The following is a 16,222-nucleotide window of genomic DNA, read 5'->3' on the forward strand; positions in this document are numbered from 1 at the left end:
CCCCCCTGACGCAAGCTTATGGTGTGTGCCTCACAGGCACGGATGCCATGTCCCCAAGCACTGAGGCCAGGGTAACGGGAAGGTGGCTAGGTCAGCCTGGAGGAGGACGGGGGCCCGCCTCCCTCTGAACAGCAGCTGGAGCCGGGAGACCTAGGAGGCAGGGCCTATCCCTGCCTCCCTCCCCTGCCCCACCCATACGGCCGACACCCGCCGCCGGGAGCCAGGTTCTGAGTGGGCCTCTTTGTGCCTTGTTGCCGACTGGGCGGCTGTGCCCTCCGTGCCGCCTTCTCCCTGCCCTGGAGCCCAGGGCCCACTTAGGGCCCACAGGCCGGCAGCGTTGCTGGGCTGTGTCAATCTCATCTGGGACGGGGGGCTTGCAGGAGGTGACCTCTAGCTGGGAGTCCGGGACGGAGTCCAGGAGGGAACATGTGCGAAGGTTGAGGGCAGCGTGGAGGCTCCTAGGAACAGGGAGGGGGTAGGGGGCTTGGGCCCGGCACCAGGGGAGCCTGGAGACCAGCCACAAGGAAGGGCCCCAGAATCTGTGTTCCTCGAGCTTGGCCATGGTCAGTGTCCCAGAAGAGACCCCTTCCAGGGGACTGGAAGGGACACCAGACTTCCCAGGAGGATGAGGGTCACGTTTCTCAAAACCCTTTCACCCTGGTTGGGGTGGGTGGTACTGGCAATTTCCCTTTTTTCTTTCTTGTTTTTGTTTTGTTTTGTTTTGTTTTAAGATTGATTTATTTGAGGGGTGCCTGGGTGGCTCAGTGGGTTAAGCCTCTGCCTGGGTGGCTCAGTGGGTTAAGCCTCTGCCTTCGGCTCAGATCATGATTCCAGGGTCCTGGGATCGAGCCCCGCATCGGGCTCTCTGCTCAGTGGGAGCCTGCTTCCCCCCCCCCGCCTGCCTCTGCCTACTTGTGATCTCTGTCAAATAAATAAATAAAATCTTTAAAAAAAAAAAAAAGAAGAAATATATCACTGTGGATTTACCAGTTTTTAAAAAATCAACATGCCATTCATTGCTGTCATCTTAAAGATTTTTCTTTTAGGATTTTATTTATTTATTTGTGTTAGAGCATGAGTAAGGGGCAGAGGGAGAGGGAGAAGCAGGCTCCCTGAGGAGCAGGGAGCTCGACACGGGGCTCCATCCCAGGACCCCAGGATCATGACCTGAGCCGAAGGCAGAGGCTTCACTGACTCAGCCCCCCAAGCACCCCATGAAGATTTTTTATTGTGGGAAAATACACTTAATATTTACTGTTTTAACCTCATGTAAGAGTCTAATTCTGTTGCTGTCATTTTTACACACAAACTACCCGGATTCAGCCAGTGGGATCCCCTCCATGGTGGCTTCTGTGTCCTTTTGACCTGCCCAGGACATTTAATTTGGAGACTTCTCTGTTACAATGTCTGGGTCTGCGCTGTGTCTCCCTGCCCCACATCTGGATTCGGCTGTTTTCCAAGGAGCCCTGGTTCCCCCGGGCGGAATGGTATTTGGGACTCCCGGCTGCACTCCGGGTGGGCTCCCTTGGCTCTCTCAGGGGGCAGAGCCAGGAAACGCCTGTGCACACTCCCACCAGGACGCCACTGCCGTCCCAGGGCCCCCTCCCCGTCCGTCCCCCTGCAGGTCTGTGTCTCCTTTCGGAACAGATGGCTGAAACATTGCTGGGAAGGGCTGGCAGCCAGGGGCCTCAGGAGAAGAGCGTTGCCGCTGCGTGCATGAGGCCCGGGCCGGCAGCTCCGGGGCCTGCGGGGCCGCAAGGAAGGGAGGGGTGTGAGAAGCACATCCCAGACCCGTGGGCCCTCCAGGGACTGCTCCGTGGATGCAGGGCTTCGGGGTGGCAGGGAGGTTTGCTCAGGGCCCAGGTGTAGCTTCTGGGTCAGTTAAGGTTGGTGACTATGAGCTTCTGGTCTCATTGACTTAAAAACATGGGTGTGAAGTCACAGGAGGAAATCCAGACGTGCCTGAGGACATCCTCTTGGCTTTTTGCAGAAGGCTGGGAGCAGACCCCGACGGGCATGTACTGACAGCGGGCTCGGCTTGCTCTGTCGCTGGTCTTGGGCTACAGCGGCTGTGACTTAACCACACTGGGCCTATAAAACGGCAGGAGCATGTTCCCTCACCGTCTGGTGGCCCGAGGTGCCCGATCAAGGTGTGGGCAGGGCTGATTCCCTCTGAGGCTGTGGGCGAGGGTCTGGACCACGCTCTCCCAGCTGCGGTGGTTTCCTGGCTTTGTCTACTGCCCTAACCTCTGCCTCCGCCCTCACACGGCAGCGCCCCCCCAACACCATGTGTGTCTGCGCCCAAATCTCCCTTTTACAAGGACACAGTCTGATTGGGGTAGGGCCCCTCCTGACGACCTCATTCCAACATGAAGACTCCTGTAAAGGCTCTGTGCCCTAACATCACATTCTGAGGTGCTGGGGGCTAGGACTGCCACCGTGAAGGCCGGGGCCACAATTCAGCCGCAACGCCACCCAGCCTGAGAGCAGAGAGGCTCCCTTCCTCTGTCCTCCCCTGTGGCCCTACCAGGACTCTCCCACGGATGGGTGGGGGGCTTGCCACCCAGGGACGGCATGGATCTGTTTATTTAATTCTATTTTTTAAAAGATTTTATTTATTTATTTGACAGAGATCACAGGTAGGCAGAGAGGCAGGCAGAGAGAGAGAGGAGGAAGCAGGGTCCCCGTGGAGCAGAGAGCCCGATGCAGGACTCGATCCCAGGACTCTGGGATCATGACCTGAGCCGAAGGCAGAGGCTTAACCCACTGAGCCACCCAGGCGCCCCGCTTGGATCTGTTTATATGTTCCAAGTGCATTTACAGGGACACTTACGGGCTGATTCCCAGGGGGCTGAGCCGTCTGGACAGTTTTGCCAGCCAACAGCAGCCCGAGCAACGCGAGCTCACACCCTCACTCTGCACACCTGCCCACTGCAGCCCCGAACCCAGGCTTGTCCTACTTTGTCTCTTGAAATAAGTGTGAAGTGAGACGCACTCCCACACATCCTGTGTTGGTAGATCTTTTCTCTGGACCACCTGGTCACTGGTCCGTTTCACGACTGTTTCTACAGATGTCTAAGGGTATTTTTATACACACAGAAATACCCACGGGAAGGCTGGTGAGCACCTGCGGCCGTGGGGGGTCTTGGGCCCTTCCCGGGGTCTGTGGCGCGTGCCCCGGGGAAGCTGATGAGCAGGCCGACAGCAGAAACACTGGGGCCCTGGAAGGGAGCCAGTGCCCAGCTCACCTGCAGGGTCAGCACCAGGCTGCGTCTGGGAGCCCTGAACCCACGCGGGGTCCCCGAGAGGCCCTGGGGGAGGAGTCAAAGGGGCGGGCAGATCCCCAGCTCCGCCACCTGGGGGCGGAGCCTTCGCAGGCCCCTCCCTCGGGACACGCCCCCCCCCCCCGCATCGGTGGTGGAGGAGGCCTGACTGGGGCGCAGCAGGTTCGGGGTGTGCGCACACAGCGTGTCCTCGTGGGTTCCTTGCAGCCAACGGCAAGGGCAGTCGGGAGGTTGTGGCTTCTAAACCTCCTGGTGCTTCTGTTGAAAAGTTAAGAAAGGGAAGAGCTGGGGCGCCGGGGTGGCTCAGCCGCTTGGGTGTCTGCCTTTGGCTCCAGTCGTGGCCCCCGGGTCCTGGGATTGAGCCCCGGGTACGGCTCCCTGCTCAGTGGGGAGCCTGCTTCTCCCTCTCCCTCTGCCGCTCCCCCCGCTTGTGCTCGCGCTCTGTCAAATAAATAAAATCTGAAGAAGAGGGAGGTGGAGAAGGGGGAGGGGAGGGGAGGAAAGCCTGCCTGGAACCCCACTGGAGGGCAGTAGGTGTGGGCTGGGCTGACCTGGGACCCCGAGCGGCCCGCGGCGCTCCTGGAATGTGGGCGGGCCTGGGGGCGGGGCTCTGCCAGACCCAACCCAGCGATGGGAGGGGCGTCCCTTTCCGGGAGGTAGGCAGACTGGGAAACTGAGGCTGGGGCCCGGCTGCTCATTTATTTCTCCGACGCGCTTCCCCAGCTTTCTGGAGGGAAGCCCGGCAGACAACAGGGGGGCTGCGGAGCTCATGGCAGGAGTGAGTCTGATCCGGAGCGCCCTCCTCCCAGACTGGCACCTTCTCTCCCTGCCTCCGAGGCCGTGGCCTCCGCGGCCGTGGCCTCCGCCTCCATCCCACACAACCCTGCGCACTTGGCACCCCCGTCACACCCTCATGCTTGGACGCGAGCACCAACCGCCGGCATGGGTGACTCGTCAGGGCGGGCCCTGGACGGGGCAGGGCGGGGCACCCCGGGAGTCTTAAAGGACTCTCCAGGCCCCCACCCCTGCCCCGCTGTCGCCGGCGCCGCTGCTGCCCCTGCTGCTGCTGCTCCCAGCCATGGCGGAGACTGCCAAGCTCCAGCTGTTTGTTAAGGTGCCCCTGGGCCGGGAGGGCGGCCTCTGGGATGAGTATGCTCTGCGGGGGGGCTCTGCTTTCTGGGGCAGGCAGAGGGTCTGCACCCTCTGGGAGTGGGCTCGCGTAGCTCTACAGAGACTTAGAAAGAGGGACCAGGACGGGGGGGGGGGGGGAGCGCCCAGTGAGCTGTCCCCAAGGGCATCGGGGTGCCAACTCCCAGCATTAGCTCCTGGACCCAGCCCAACCCTTCTGGAGAAAAAGCCCCTCCGTGGGGAGGCAACGATCAGGCCGCTGGAGGCCAGGCCCACGTGGAGCTCGAGGTCAGTGCAGTGGGAGGGGTCTGGGCCAGCTGAGCCCCAGATGCTCACATCCCAGCCCAGATCTGTGGATCCCTGTATGGGAACTGCCAGAGCCTGGCCTCCTCCCCACCTACCGGCCTGCAGCCAGTGTCCAGTTTAGCAGGTGAATCACTCGGAAAACAGCTCACTCGGCCCACCCCACCCCTGTGACCCGCCTGCAGGGCCCGAGCCCCAGGTACTGAAGATAAGGGTGGAGGGGCCGAGCTCCAGAGCTTGGGTCCCACCTCCGGGTCCCCGTGCCCCTTGCCACCTCCCAGGGACCCCAGTCAAGGGCTCTCAGCCGCCACTTGTCCGGGCTGTGCCCGGCCAAGCTGGAGCCTCGGACCGTTTCAGGCTCTTGACGGTGGGAGGCAGCGCTCTCTCCGGCACAGTTCTTAGGTCTGCTCTCTGCCCTGCTCCTCTACTGCCCGCACCCCAGGCCAGCGAGGACGGTGAGAGTGTGGGACCCTGCCCTTCTTGCCAGCGGCTCTTCATGCTCCTGCTTCTCAAGGGCGTGCCCTTCACCCTGACCACCGTGGACACTCGCAGGTGAGCCCCCGCCTCCACGGGGGCTGCTCCCTGGTCTCTGGCCCTCCTGACCACCCGCTTCTCCCGCTGCCTCATGCCCATAGGTCCCTGGATGTGCTTAAGGACTTTGCCCCTGGCTCGCAGCTGCCCATCCTTCTCTACGAAGGCGACGCCAAAACAGACACACTGCAGATCGAGGAGTTTCTGGAGGAGACGTTGGGGCCCCCTGAGTGAGGGCTCCGGGCCTTGAGGGGGGGTATGGGGCCCCCCAAGGAGGAGCCCAGGAAGAACGCTGCGGGTCTCGCGGGGAAGGGGGTATAGCCCGAGGGTCTGACCAGAGGTCCCCTACTTCCCCACAGATTCCCCAGCCTGGCGCCCCGCTACGGGGAGTCCTCCACGGCCGGCAACGACGTCTTTCACAGGTTCTCGGCCTTCATCAAGAACCCGGTGCCCACGCAGGACGATGGTGAGGTGGCTCTGGAGGCCCGGCGAGGGTGGGGGGAGTTGGCCCAGGCCTGGGTCTCACTGTGCCCCCCACCCCACCCCAGCCCTGTACCAGATGCTGCTGCGAGCGCTCACCAGGCTGGACGGCTACCTGCGCACGCCCCTGGTGCACGAGCGCGCGCAGGAACCCCAGCTCCGCGAGTCGCGCCGCCGCTTCCTGGACGGCGACGAGCTCACGCTGGCTGACTGCAGCCTGCTGCCCAAGCTGCACATCGTGGACGTGAGTGGCCGCGCGGGGCGCGGGGCGCGGGGCGCGGGGCGCGCGCTCCACAAGGCCCTGACCTCGATGCGCCCCTGGCCCGCAGACGGTGTGCACGCACTTCCGCGGAGCGCCCATACCAGCCGAGCTGCGCGGCGTCCGCCGCTACCTGGACAGCGCGCGGCAAGTGAAGGAGTTCAAGTACACGTGTCCGTCCGGCGCTGAGATCCTTGCAGCCTACCGGATGGCCGTGCGCCCCCGCTAACCCCTCCCCCGCCATCTCCAGCGACCACCTGCCCCCTCTCCGACAGCCCCATAAAGGCAGCTGTGCCCCAGGGAACGTGTCCTGACCTCCGAGGGACCAGAGGGCCCTCTATTTCTGCCACCGCCAAACCCCCACCATGACCCCACAGCTCCACCTGATAGCCCAGAAAGACAGGGGCAGAGAACCCAGTGGGTGGTTCTGCCCAGCCCTCCACTCACCCTATCAGGCGTGGCGGGGGACTGGATTGGGCTCCCAAACCAGTCAGGCCAGGGTGGGGCAGCAGGATGGCCAAGGAGGGTGGGGACCAGGAGCCCAGCCTGGGCACCTAGGGGCTCCAGGCCAGTGGGTGGGGCCAGCCCACATTCCTCAGCCCTGCCCCAGGGAGCTGCCCGCCCCCCCACTTCCACAGGGGCCAGTTTGCATGCAGTGTGGGATTCCCGAGGCTGGCGGGGGAGGGGGATCTGGGATAAGTGTGGGCCTGGAGTAGTTGGCAACGGGGTTCCAGCCTTGAGGAGCCCTGCCTTGCCTTCCAGGCCCTTGGCTCCTATGCAGACCAGGCAGGGGCAGCTGGGTGAGCCCAGAGCTAGGGACCCCCGCCCCTCCTCCGCCCCAGGGAGTGTGAAGGCTGCTGCAACAGCTGCCCGGCCACGTGCCAGGTCCCAGCGAGATCTCTGACCCCTCTCCCCCAGCCAGCCCCCAGGAGCCGGAGTGTGGCCGGTTCCTCCCTCCGAGGAAGCATTTATTCGACGGAGAAGGGGTGTGGGGAGCAGGCGTGCCCGACCCTCCGGCAAGACGCCTCTCAGAGGCTGTCCCCACTTCACAGGCAGATGGCTGGCGGGATCGCACTTTGCTGCACCCTCAAGGGCTCTCAAAGTCTACACCACCGGCTGGTTTCTTACTAGGAGAGAAGAGGAAGTGACGCTGTGGTGTTGTGCAGGGGGGGTGCGGGGGGTACAGCAGCACCCCCGGCACTGGAGGGAGGGACAAGTGGCCGAGTGGCTGAGTACCTCTTGAAGCCGGGGTTGATGAGGGACTCTCCTGGACACCGCCTCCTGACCCCGAGTCCAGGGCCGCCTCTCTGAGCATCTGGGTCTGAGGGAAACAGGACGGGAGGGGGGTCCTGAGTCCTGTCCAGTTTAGGGCCACAACCCCTTCTCCACACGCATCCTCTGGAGTTGGACTCTTGTTCCGGGGAAGAACACAGCCCCAGCCAAAGTCACAGGTGACAGGCCTTACCTGGTAAGAAGAGCTGAGGCCCCACCAGACAAGGGCTCTTTCTGGGGCTGGCAGCTGTCACCTCCGCAGCTGGGGAAGAAAGCCAAGAGTGCAGGCGCGAGCGGGGGCGGGGCCCAGTGAAGACTCTGGGCACAGCCCCCCACCGCACCTGCCAGCTGCCTCGTCAAGGTGCACACTTGGTCTGCCAGCCTCAGGGTCAGCGCCTGCAACCTGGAGGCTGCCTCTGGGCCCGGCAGCTTGGAGAGGGCAAAATCCAGTGCTGAGGGCCCCCCTGAAAGGGTGAGGGATGCTCGGTCCTCCTGCAGGACGAAAGTCAGAGCTCGCTGCTCGCAGGCTGCCCTAGGAATGGAGCGGTGCTGAGTGCTGTGTCCAGACCCCCCTGCTCCACACCCGCCCTTCCTCCCTGCCCAGGGGCTCACCTGAACCGGGAAGTGATATCCTCAGCCGCGCTCAGGCCAAAACGGGCTTTCTACAGGGCACAGGGGCTGGTCACCAGCTGCCCAAGACCCTGGAACCGCCCCAAAGCTGCCTGATCCAGAGCCACCCCCGGAGGCCGGGCCGATCTTGGGCCTACAGCTCCAAAGCTCAGGGAAGGGTGTCCAGACCCGCCTCCCCCAACCCCGGGGGGATCCCAGACCGCCCGCCTCCATCTCATAGGTGGTCCGCACTGCAGTCGGGGGTGCTGGGGGCTTCCGGGCCCTCCCGGGAGCCCCGCTACCCACGAGGGCCGCCAGGCTGTCCGCCGTGAAGCAGGTGCTCCATAGCTCCGCCGCGTCGGTCACACTGCGGGGGGAGCGGCTGTCAGACCGGCCGGCCCCCGAGCTGTCCGCGCCCCCAGCGCCCCGCGCGCCGCCACTCACTAGAGGTTGAAGGCGCCGGGGCCTCCGTCCTCTCCCTCCCCCTCGCAAAAGCACACGAAGCGCGGGGGTCCGGGGCCCGGTGGCAGCGTGCAAAGAGGCGGTGACAGCGGCGGCACCATGGCACCACGGCGAGCGGAGGGCCACCCACCGGCCCGCGCGCCTGCAGGCCTGGGGCGCGGCGCGGGAGCCCACCTCCGGAACGGGGGGCGGGGCGCGAGCGGAGCCCACGGGGCCTGCGCGGGGCGGGGCTGACGGCCCTGTCCCCGCCCCGAGCCCCAGAACCGCGCGAGGGTGGGGGGAGGGTGGGCGCGGCCGACCGAGTTTAGGGCGCGGGGCGGGGCCTGCGAGCCTGGGGCGGGGCTCTCCGGGCGGGGCGGGGCGGGGTCCCCAGGCCCGCGTGGGGGCCTCTGCCCGCCTCCCTGCCCCCCACAGCTGCGCGCCCGCCGCCCTGCGGAGTCCGGGGTTCCCCGGGTTTGCGCTTCGCCCCCGGCGGTGCCAGCGGCCTCCTGCTGCGGTTCCCACCGGCCCTCGCCGTCCGCGAGATGTTTCTCACGTCGTCTTCAGATCCGCCAAGCCGCACCCCGGCCCGGTGCAAAGGGAATAAACTACGCGACCCGTCCGTTCCCCGCCTTCGCCCGGCCCCTCTCTTGTGCCCGGCGTCCTCGGCCTCGGGCACACCTTCACCCGCGGACAAGGTCTCTGGTCGCCTGGGGCTTGTGAGATCTAACGGGACGACAAATAATAAAAACGTGCCACTCTCGGTAGCAGTTTGAGCCGTTTGAGCTCTGACCTGGACAAGAGGGGGCCGTGCGCGCCAGGACAGGGGATCGCGGCCGAGGGAGCCCGCAGAGGGAAGGCCCGCAGCTGGCACAGCACAGGTCTGCTCCAGGCTCTGCAAGAGGGCGAGGGTGCACCCTGGTGGCCACAGGGAGGCGGCTGGGGGCTGTTCAGGCCATACTGGTGCGTCCCCTGCAGGCCTGCAGCCCAGCCTGGCCCCGTTCTGACCTTCCCCTGGTTGACACCCTCCCGCTCCTGCTTCAAGACCTTTGCCTGGCCCACCCTCCCCCAGACTCACAGGCTTCCTTCAGATGTTCAGTCAAGGTCGCCTTCTCAGAGGCCTTCCCTAGTCCCTTACGTGGAGGTCCACAGCCTGCCCAGCATCTGCTGCGCTCTCTCCTGTTTTATGTACTTGTTTTCCAGACTTGTCCCCATAGACAGTCTATTCTGGTTTCCACACTGGGCCGGCGGCCTCTAAGACGGCCCCAGCCATCCCTCCTCCCGTGTGCCAGCTTTCACGGATCGGCCCCTGAGTGTGGGCTGCGCTCAATAACTTGCTTCCGGCCAGTAGAATGCTCCAGAAGTGGCGGGCTGTCCTTCTCCCTCTCGGAGTTGCTCACCACGACGTGTGGCCGCTCTGGGATCAAAGGACCAAGGCCTGGCCAGGGTTCGTGAGGGAGCTGCCACGCAGACCCCCTCCCAGGGGAGCCTTCCGAGGGGCAGTGTCCGCCAGTGGACAGCAGCCTCCTGAGAACTCGTGGGCCAGAGGCCCCAGAACACCAGGACCAGGTTCCCGACCCTCAGAAACTAGGGAGATGATATATGCTTGTTTGCTTTAGGCCACTGAATTTGGGGTAATTTATATTCAGCAGTAGGCCACGAATGCATTTATCTCTCCTGTCCCCCAGAGGTCCACAGGGCAGGCCTTTCTGTCTGTTTCTCCTGCCACAGCATTGCCAGAGCTCAGACACTGCTTGGCACAGAATATTCAGTAACTATTGTGGAGGAAGGAGTGCAGAGTGGGAGCGGCAGGAGGGTGTACGCGGGGGTGGGGTGGGGAGTGCTACCATGGATTTCTGTGTGCAGAGCCTGTGTTGAGCACCATGAGAGGCCGCTGAGGGCTGTAGGGGTGGAGGCTGGGGGACAGGAGAACAGCAGAGGGCTGCTGAGTCCCTCTGGGCAGAGCTGATGGACACGGGGCGGGGGCTCAGAGAGCAGGGGAGAGAGCTCAGGGCGAGGGAAGGAGGGATCGCGGCTGGAAGCAGGTGGTGAGTGTGGAAACAGCATCCCTGAGGCCGCTGGGCGGGGGCGCGGCTTTGCTATATGAACTGGGACGGACATGGCGGAGGCTGCCCTGCCTCTAGCGGGGGACCATCTCCAAGGATATGAGCGTGGAGTCCCCGGCCCCGAGGACCGATCGAAACATCAGCCCCTCCAGGAACAGTGCTTGGGGCCTGGACAATGTTTCCAGGAAGAACGGGGCAGGCTGAATGACGGCCGGTCAGGGTCAGCTTCCGTGGGGAAGGGGCCTGTGCGGTTGTGGGTGGGGGTCTTGAGATGGGAGAGTTTCCTGGCGCGTGTGAATGCGGTCCCAGGTGTGCTGAAGAGAGAGGCAGAGGGAGGTTTCACCAACAAGGGGAGAGGCAGTGTGGTCAAGGGGCCAGTGACGCAGCTACCGGTCGGGGCCGGTGGCCGCCACCTAGAGGTAGAACAGGCAAGAAGGCCTTAGTGGGGGTGTGGCCCTGCCCGCCTTGCGATCTTGGCCCAGGGAACCTGATTCTGGCCTCCAGAGCCACGAGAAGGTAAATGTTAGGTTTTAAGCCACCAAGTTTGTGATAATTTGTCACAGGATACCCAGGGAACTAGTTCAAGACCAGGAGCAGGGATTCGTTGCAAAACGTGAAAAGAAAACCGAAAAATCTAAGTTTAAAAAATTACACAAATATCTGGACAACGTGCTGGATCGCCAGGTCTTCAGCCCCTCAGGCCTCCTGCAGGGCTGAGTGAACTGGTTGAGGGCACAGGTGGGAGGCCAAGGGACGCGGCTAAGGAAGGCTCCAGCCACAGCGCCGGGGGCAGGGCAGCCAGGGCTTGGGGTCCCAGAGGCCTAAGGAGGGGCACACAGGGTGGCATCTGAACAGAAGATTCCAGCAGAGCAGAGTGAGCCGACCTGGCGGAGAGCCGGGGGGAGACACCCCAGGCAGGAGCCACATGCATCTCGGCTCTGTGGCCCCCTCGGGGCCACCTTGTTCAAGGGACACAAGCTGGTCAGCAGGGCTGAAGGAAGGAGGGTGTGTGGTGGGGTCAGAGGAGGGCCGGTCAGGGACGGCCTTCTTGGCCAGCCAGGGACTTCGGCCTTTCCTATCAGTGAGATCTGGGTCTTCTGCGCAGAGAACCGGCTGCGGGCTGCCCCCGTGCGCGGTGAGCGGGCGGTGCAGGGCAAGACTGTGAGCCCCAGGCCGGTCTGCAGGTGCCTGGCCGGGAGGTGGGGGGGGAGGGGGGGACGGACGGACGGACGGACGGACAGCCCTCCTGGGATCCAGAGGCCCCATGGGGCTGCCCCGCCCCAGAGCGGAGCCTCTCTCCGAGGAAAGGGTGTCCAGAAGGCCACGAGGGGCAATTGGCCTCTCCCCACTCCAGATCCTTCCCAGGAGAACTTCCCACACTACTCCCCAGGAGAGCAGGCACCCGCCTCTCCACTTCAAACCCTGGTGTTGCTGCCCTAGCGTCCTCTACCCCTTCTTCTCCTGTCCCCATGGAAGCCAAGTGACAAGTGACCGGCCCACCGACCGGCTGATGTGTCTCCCGGAGCTCCGACAACATCTCCCAGCGGACGCCCCTTAGGTGGCCAGATGGCACCTTGTCCAAGAGTCGGGAGCAGGGGTGGGTGGGTGGGTGAGCTCACAGGTCACACATGTGGGCGGGGACTGGGTCTCTGGACCCTCCACACACTCGTCTTGACCCCCAGGGCTTCAGTTCCAGACTGGGGTCAAGCTGGGGCCGGGAGGAGACAGAGGCAGGCCCCTGCCTCAAAGCGCCCACAGAGGGGTCAGGGGCTGGCTGTGGGTCAGGGCAGCAAAGGCATGGGCCGGGGCCAGGTGCCGGTGCAGGTGTGGAGGAGGCTGTTAGGGGCTCTCAGGCCGTGGGGGCTCTTTATGCCTGTCACATCCTACCCCAGAAGGACCCCAGTTAAGGCAGCGATTACGGCAGCGAATCTGGCAGGACAGGGTTGAGGTTTTATTTTAATTTTTGAAGATGTTATTTATGTATTTGTCAGAGAGAGAGACAGTGAAAGCAGGAACACCAGCAGGGGCGCGGGAAAGGGAGAAGCAGGCTTCCTGTGGTGCAGGGGGCCCGATTCTAGGCTCCAATCCCAGCACCCTGGGATCCCGGCCTGAGCCAGAGGCAGATCCTTAACCAGCTGAGCAAGGGCCACACCCCAGTCCAGGGTTGGGGGTTGGCGAGTGGCAGGGAAGGCCCCGGGGCGTCCCTGTGCGTCTGTGTCTGCGTCAACTTTCCTCCCAGCGGAGCCCAAGCTCCCCGCGGGGCTAAGGGCCGGCGCACGCCAGCTGAGCAGGGCGTCCCCCCCCCCGGCCCCGGTCAGAACCCCGTGGAAGAAATGCACAGCCGTGGGCTTCAGGAGATGATTTATTGTGCTGGGGAAGGGATGGCAGAGAGAAGTGGTGTGCGCTCTCTGGGGGAGGCCTAGCGTGCAGAGCGTGGGCCCCCATGTGGGCGCTCCCGGACCAGGTCCTTCCTTGCAAACAAGACAGCAGGCGGAGCCGGGTGAGCACCATCTTCTTGCCTCCTGCCTGGGCCCAGGCCGAGGGCCCCCACTCTGTTCCTCCCCACTGCTGCTTGCTGTCCCCCTTTGATTCCAAGTCACGGTCCCCACCTTGTTCCCAGGATGAGGACCCCCACTGTGCAGCTTTTGGCCAGGAGGGACCCTGGGGCATGGGGCACGGGGCACTGCACGGTCTGGGGAGGGGTGTCCAGGCCTGGCCCTGGGTACTCACCTAGGAGAAGGCGCCAGCACACTGGTCTGTGGGAGAGAGTGGGGCCTGAGGAACCAGCCAGGGCCCCTGCCCCGGGGGGGGGGGAGACCCCCAACCCTCCCTGAATAACCAAGCCTTGCAGCCTGTGCGCGAGCACCGAGCACCGTCTGGAGGGCGCCACCTGACCCCCCCCCCGTTGGAGTCTGGGGTCTCCCGCAGCCCTGAGCCGGCCTGGGGGCGGCTCTCACCTGATGAGGGCAGCAGGGCACCCTGGCTGGGGTTCAGGCCTACTTGGGGCGCCAGCTGCTGCATCTTCTGGGCGCCCTCAGGAAACAGCTCCGGGGCGCGGGCTGAGGGCAGGGAGCATGCGTGAGCAGAGGGGTCAGGCGGGGGTGGGGCTGGTCTGGAGGAGGATGGGGGGGCTGGGAGGAGGGGCTGGGTGGGGAGGGGTCCGGATCCCTCTACCACAGACACAAGGGTCCCAAGGAGACACTGGAGGACAGCGGGTCCCCCTGCGTGGAGTTGGAACTTGCGGCAACGTGGACAGCAGTCCCGACCAGCCTTGGGTGCAGGGCTCCTAGAGGAGAGGCCTGTGCCTGGGGACCAGTGGGGGCGCAGGGGTGCTGGGGGCACCTCCGGGCTGGGCTGCCCACCGTAGAGCTGCAGCCAGACACTCCTGACACCTTCCTTCTGCGTCTCCACGTACAGCACGGCGAAATGCTTGTAGTCGGTGGACACCACGCGGATGTCCGTCTGCGCCAAGGCTGGAGGGCAAGAGCCGGCTGAGCCTGCTGCCTGGGGGGGTTGTTTCCCACCCCCACGCCCCCACGGCCTGGCCCCGAGCCCTCCCGGGGCCCCCCACCCCACGGCCTGGCCCCGAGCCCTCCTGGGCCTCACCGCCCGCTCATCCCGCACGGGGGCACGCGCTCTCACCAGTGTCGCTGAACTGCCCATCCACAGCACCCTTAGTGAAGGTCGTGTCCACCTTCTGGCACCCGCCATCAGGCCTAGGGTGGGGAGGAACCACGGCGTCTGAGCGTCCTGAAGACACTCCCCAAAGGCATGGCAAAGCCACACCTTGGGCACTGTTGATCACGCAGGGTCAGCTGCAGCTCAGGCCGCCTGGCGCCCCGAGGCCCCCCTCACCCTGTGCTCAGAGGTGAGAGACTCACCCAGGGGCTGGGGACCGGACAGACAGCCAGGAGATGTGGGGTCTCCCCAGCAGACTCCCACATGCAGACACAGGGACAGGACTCCTCCAGGGCTGGGACACGGGCACAGGAATCTAAGCCCGCTGCCTGACTGCGCGGGGGGCCTGGGTCCGAGTTCCTACGGAGTCGGGGTTGCCTCTGGTCCCAGGCGGCTCACCTCTGGCCTCACAGTGGCCAGGTCTAAGGCCCAGACTGAGGAGGGGCTCATGGGGTCACTTACGTAGAGTACCCAAACTTGAGGGCCAGGTCACCGTTTGCCAAGGGGGTCACCAAGACCATGGGCATCTTCAGGTTGTCCTTGGAGTCTAGGAAGCCCTGGTCATCCGATGCCACCCCGACCACATACCAGGTGCCCTGGAACTACAGGGAGGGTGCAGGAAGAGCTGGGGGACAGCCCTGCACCCACCCCAACTCTGACCCAGCATGGCGGCTGGCGGCTGCTACTCGTCCTGATGTGAGGCCTCGGGAGTGGCGGTGGGCACCAGCCACAGACCGAAGCACAGACCGGCCTGAGGGGCTGCTGTCCTCCCCGACCTGGCCCACCCCCAGCTGATGGGGCAGGTGGATGGGGCTCTCTCCCCCGCCCCCCACCAGTTTGAGCTGAGCCTGGGCCAGAGAGTGGGGGGCAGGCTTGGGCTCTTCTGGCCTCCAGCCTCTCTGGGGAAAATGCCGGCCCCTGCAGCTGGACGGAGAAGCCGGGGTGGTCCACCCTGAGGAGAAGGGGGGCGTCTGGCATGGGGCGCCTGGGCCCACCTGGCTGGCGTCAAAGTTGGGCTGGATGGGGACCTCGGCCTGGCCTGGTGACAGCCCGAGCAGGGCGAAGACCCAGCCGGCCGCCAGCAGGTGCAGCATCCTGGACGATGGTTCTTCGTAGGACAGCTGAGGTGGCCTTTCCAGCCCAGGCTTTATGAGCCCTGAATGCCCTGGGGGGCTGGCCTGCTGGCCCAGGACCAAGCCCACTGAGATTAGGCTGGGATCTGGTTGTCCCCCGAAGGGACCTGGCCCAGTAGGGTGCTCAGAGACCCGCCCACCCCCGGTGGCCTTTCCTCCTGAGACTTCAGATCCGGCCAGGCCGGGGGAGATCTTCAGACAGGTTTTCTGAGATGTCTGCCCCCAGCTCTCCACTCGGACACACACCCCAGTCCCCCTCCTCCAGGAAGCCTGCCAAGAAGCTCTCAGCCTCATCTCTGGGCCTCACAACTCTTGGTGCCTCTGTAGGGCCTGGCTGAAGTCTTCCGGGGCAGGGGGCGCTGGGGGGTGAAATGTGGGGGCTGCTGCCCACTGTGAACCAGGGGGGCACAGGGCAGAGCAGGGCTGGTCAGGGAGGCCGTGCTCTGGGGCGCCAGGGCTCTGGTGAAAGTGCGGGGCTGGAGAACAGAGGACAGGAGGCCCCATGTGGCTGGAGGGGATGCGAGGGCGTCCCGTCATCAGCCTGCCCAGTCCGTCCCAGTGCGCGGGGTGCGGACAGGGGGGCCACCTTCCTCTCTGTCCTCTGGGTCCCTGATCTCCGCCCAGTCTGAGGTCCTGACCCCACGCCTTCAAAAACCCGGCGAGCGCAAAGCTCCCCGGGCCCTCGGGCCTCCAGACTCGGAGTGAGGGGGCAGCTGTCCAGGGTGGAGGAGGTGATCGGCTCCAGCCCAGAAGCAGCTGGCTGGAGGGGCTGTGGCGAGGTCAGAGCCGCGGTGAATTGGGGGAGGGCCCCGATGGGGCTGCTCCCTGCTTTGGACCCACCCCACCAGGAACAAACACTAGCGGCCCCTCGCCCACCCCTCAGGGGGTCATGAAGAGCCAGGCTCAGAGACTTTCTGGGAAGGTCTCTGGGAGGGAAACTGAGGCCCAAAGTGAGTGGGGTGTGGTCAGGTCCGCAGGGAGAGGGCCAGAGCCAGGCTGTGGGCAGCGAGGACCGCAGAACAGATGGGCAAGAGCTCG

General features: G+C 64.7%; 3 protein-coding genes across 6 annotated transcripts; 1 reads left to right on the forward strand and 2 right to left on the reverse strand.

Annotated features, from left to right (window-relative positions):
- Positions 1-4,269: 4,269 nt before the first annotated feature.
- On the forward strand, positions 4,270-6,287 carry CLIC3 (chloride intracellular channel 3). Of its 2 annotated transcripts, none has more exons than XM_032306194.1 (6): positions 4,270-4,398; positions 5,073-5,267; positions 5,351-5,476; positions 5,606-5,712; positions 5,795-5,970; positions 6,056-6,287. In XM_032306194.1, exons 2-6 carry the CDS (start codon positions 5,212-5,214, stop codon positions 6,212-6,214), a joined length of 624 nt encoding a protein of 207 aa, XP_032162085.1. In that variant the 5' UTR covers positions 4,270-4,398; positions 5,073-5,211; the 3' UTR covers positions 6,215-6,287. The 2 variants fall into 2 exon arrangements, with proteins under 2 accessions (XP_032162085.1, XP_032162084.1); XM_032306193.1 differs by having other exon boundaries at positions 4,284-4,398; positions 5,158-5,267.
- A 636-nt stretch (positions 6,288-6,923) lies between these two features.
- On the reverse strand, positions 6,924-8,553 carry PAXX (PAXX non-homologous end joining factor). 2 transcript variants are annotated; one of them, XM_032306196.1, is made up of 7 exons: positions 8,311-8,543; positions 8,173-8,233; positions 7,870-7,919; positions 7,599-7,789; positions 7,451-7,519; positions 7,222-7,306; positions 6,924-7,112 (listed from the first exon to the last, which is right to left on the reverse strand). In XM_032306196.1, the coding sequence occupies exons 1-7, from the start codon at positions 8,427-8,429 to the stop codon at positions 7,073-7,075; spliced, it is 615 nt and encodes a 204-aa protein (XP_032162087.1). In that variant the 5' UTR covers positions 8,430-8,543; the 3' UTR covers positions 6,924-7,072. The 2 variants fall into 2 exon arrangements, with proteins under 2 accessions (XP_032162087.1, XP_032162086.1); XM_032306195.1 differs by having other exon boundaries at positions 6,924-7,306; positions 8,311-8,553.
- Positions 8,554-12,474: 3,921 nt separating this feature from the next.
- LCNL1 (lipocalin like 1) lies at positions 12,475-16,122 on the reverse strand. 2 transcript variants are annotated; one of them, XM_032306192.1, is made up of 7 exons: positions 15,047-16,122; positions 14,514-14,653; positions 14,016-14,089; positions 13,736-13,846; positions 13,331-13,432; positions 13,104-13,129; positions 12,475-12,844 (listed from the first exon to the last, which is right to left on the reverse strand). In XM_032306192.1, the coding sequence occupies exons 1-6, from the start codon at positions 15,476-15,478 to the stop codon at positions 13,104-13,106; spliced, it is 885 nt and encodes a 294-aa protein (XP_032162083.1). In that variant the 5' UTR covers positions 15,479-16,122; the 3' UTR covers positions 12,475-12,844. The 2 variants fall into 2 exon arrangements, with proteins under 2 accessions (XP_032162083.1, XP_032162082.1); XM_032306191.1 differs by having other exon boundaries at positions 12,475-13,129.
- Between the last annotated feature and the right edge of the window lie 100 nt (positions 16,123-16,222).

The sequence above is a fragment of the Mustela erminea genome, chromosome 12 (assembly GCF_009829155.1).
Source record: "Mustela erminea isolate mMusErm1 chromosome 12, mMusErm1.Pri, whole genome shotgun sequence".
Classification (NCBI taxonomy): Eukaryota; Metazoa; Chordata; class Mammalia; order Carnivora; family Mustelidae; genus Mustela; species Mustela erminea.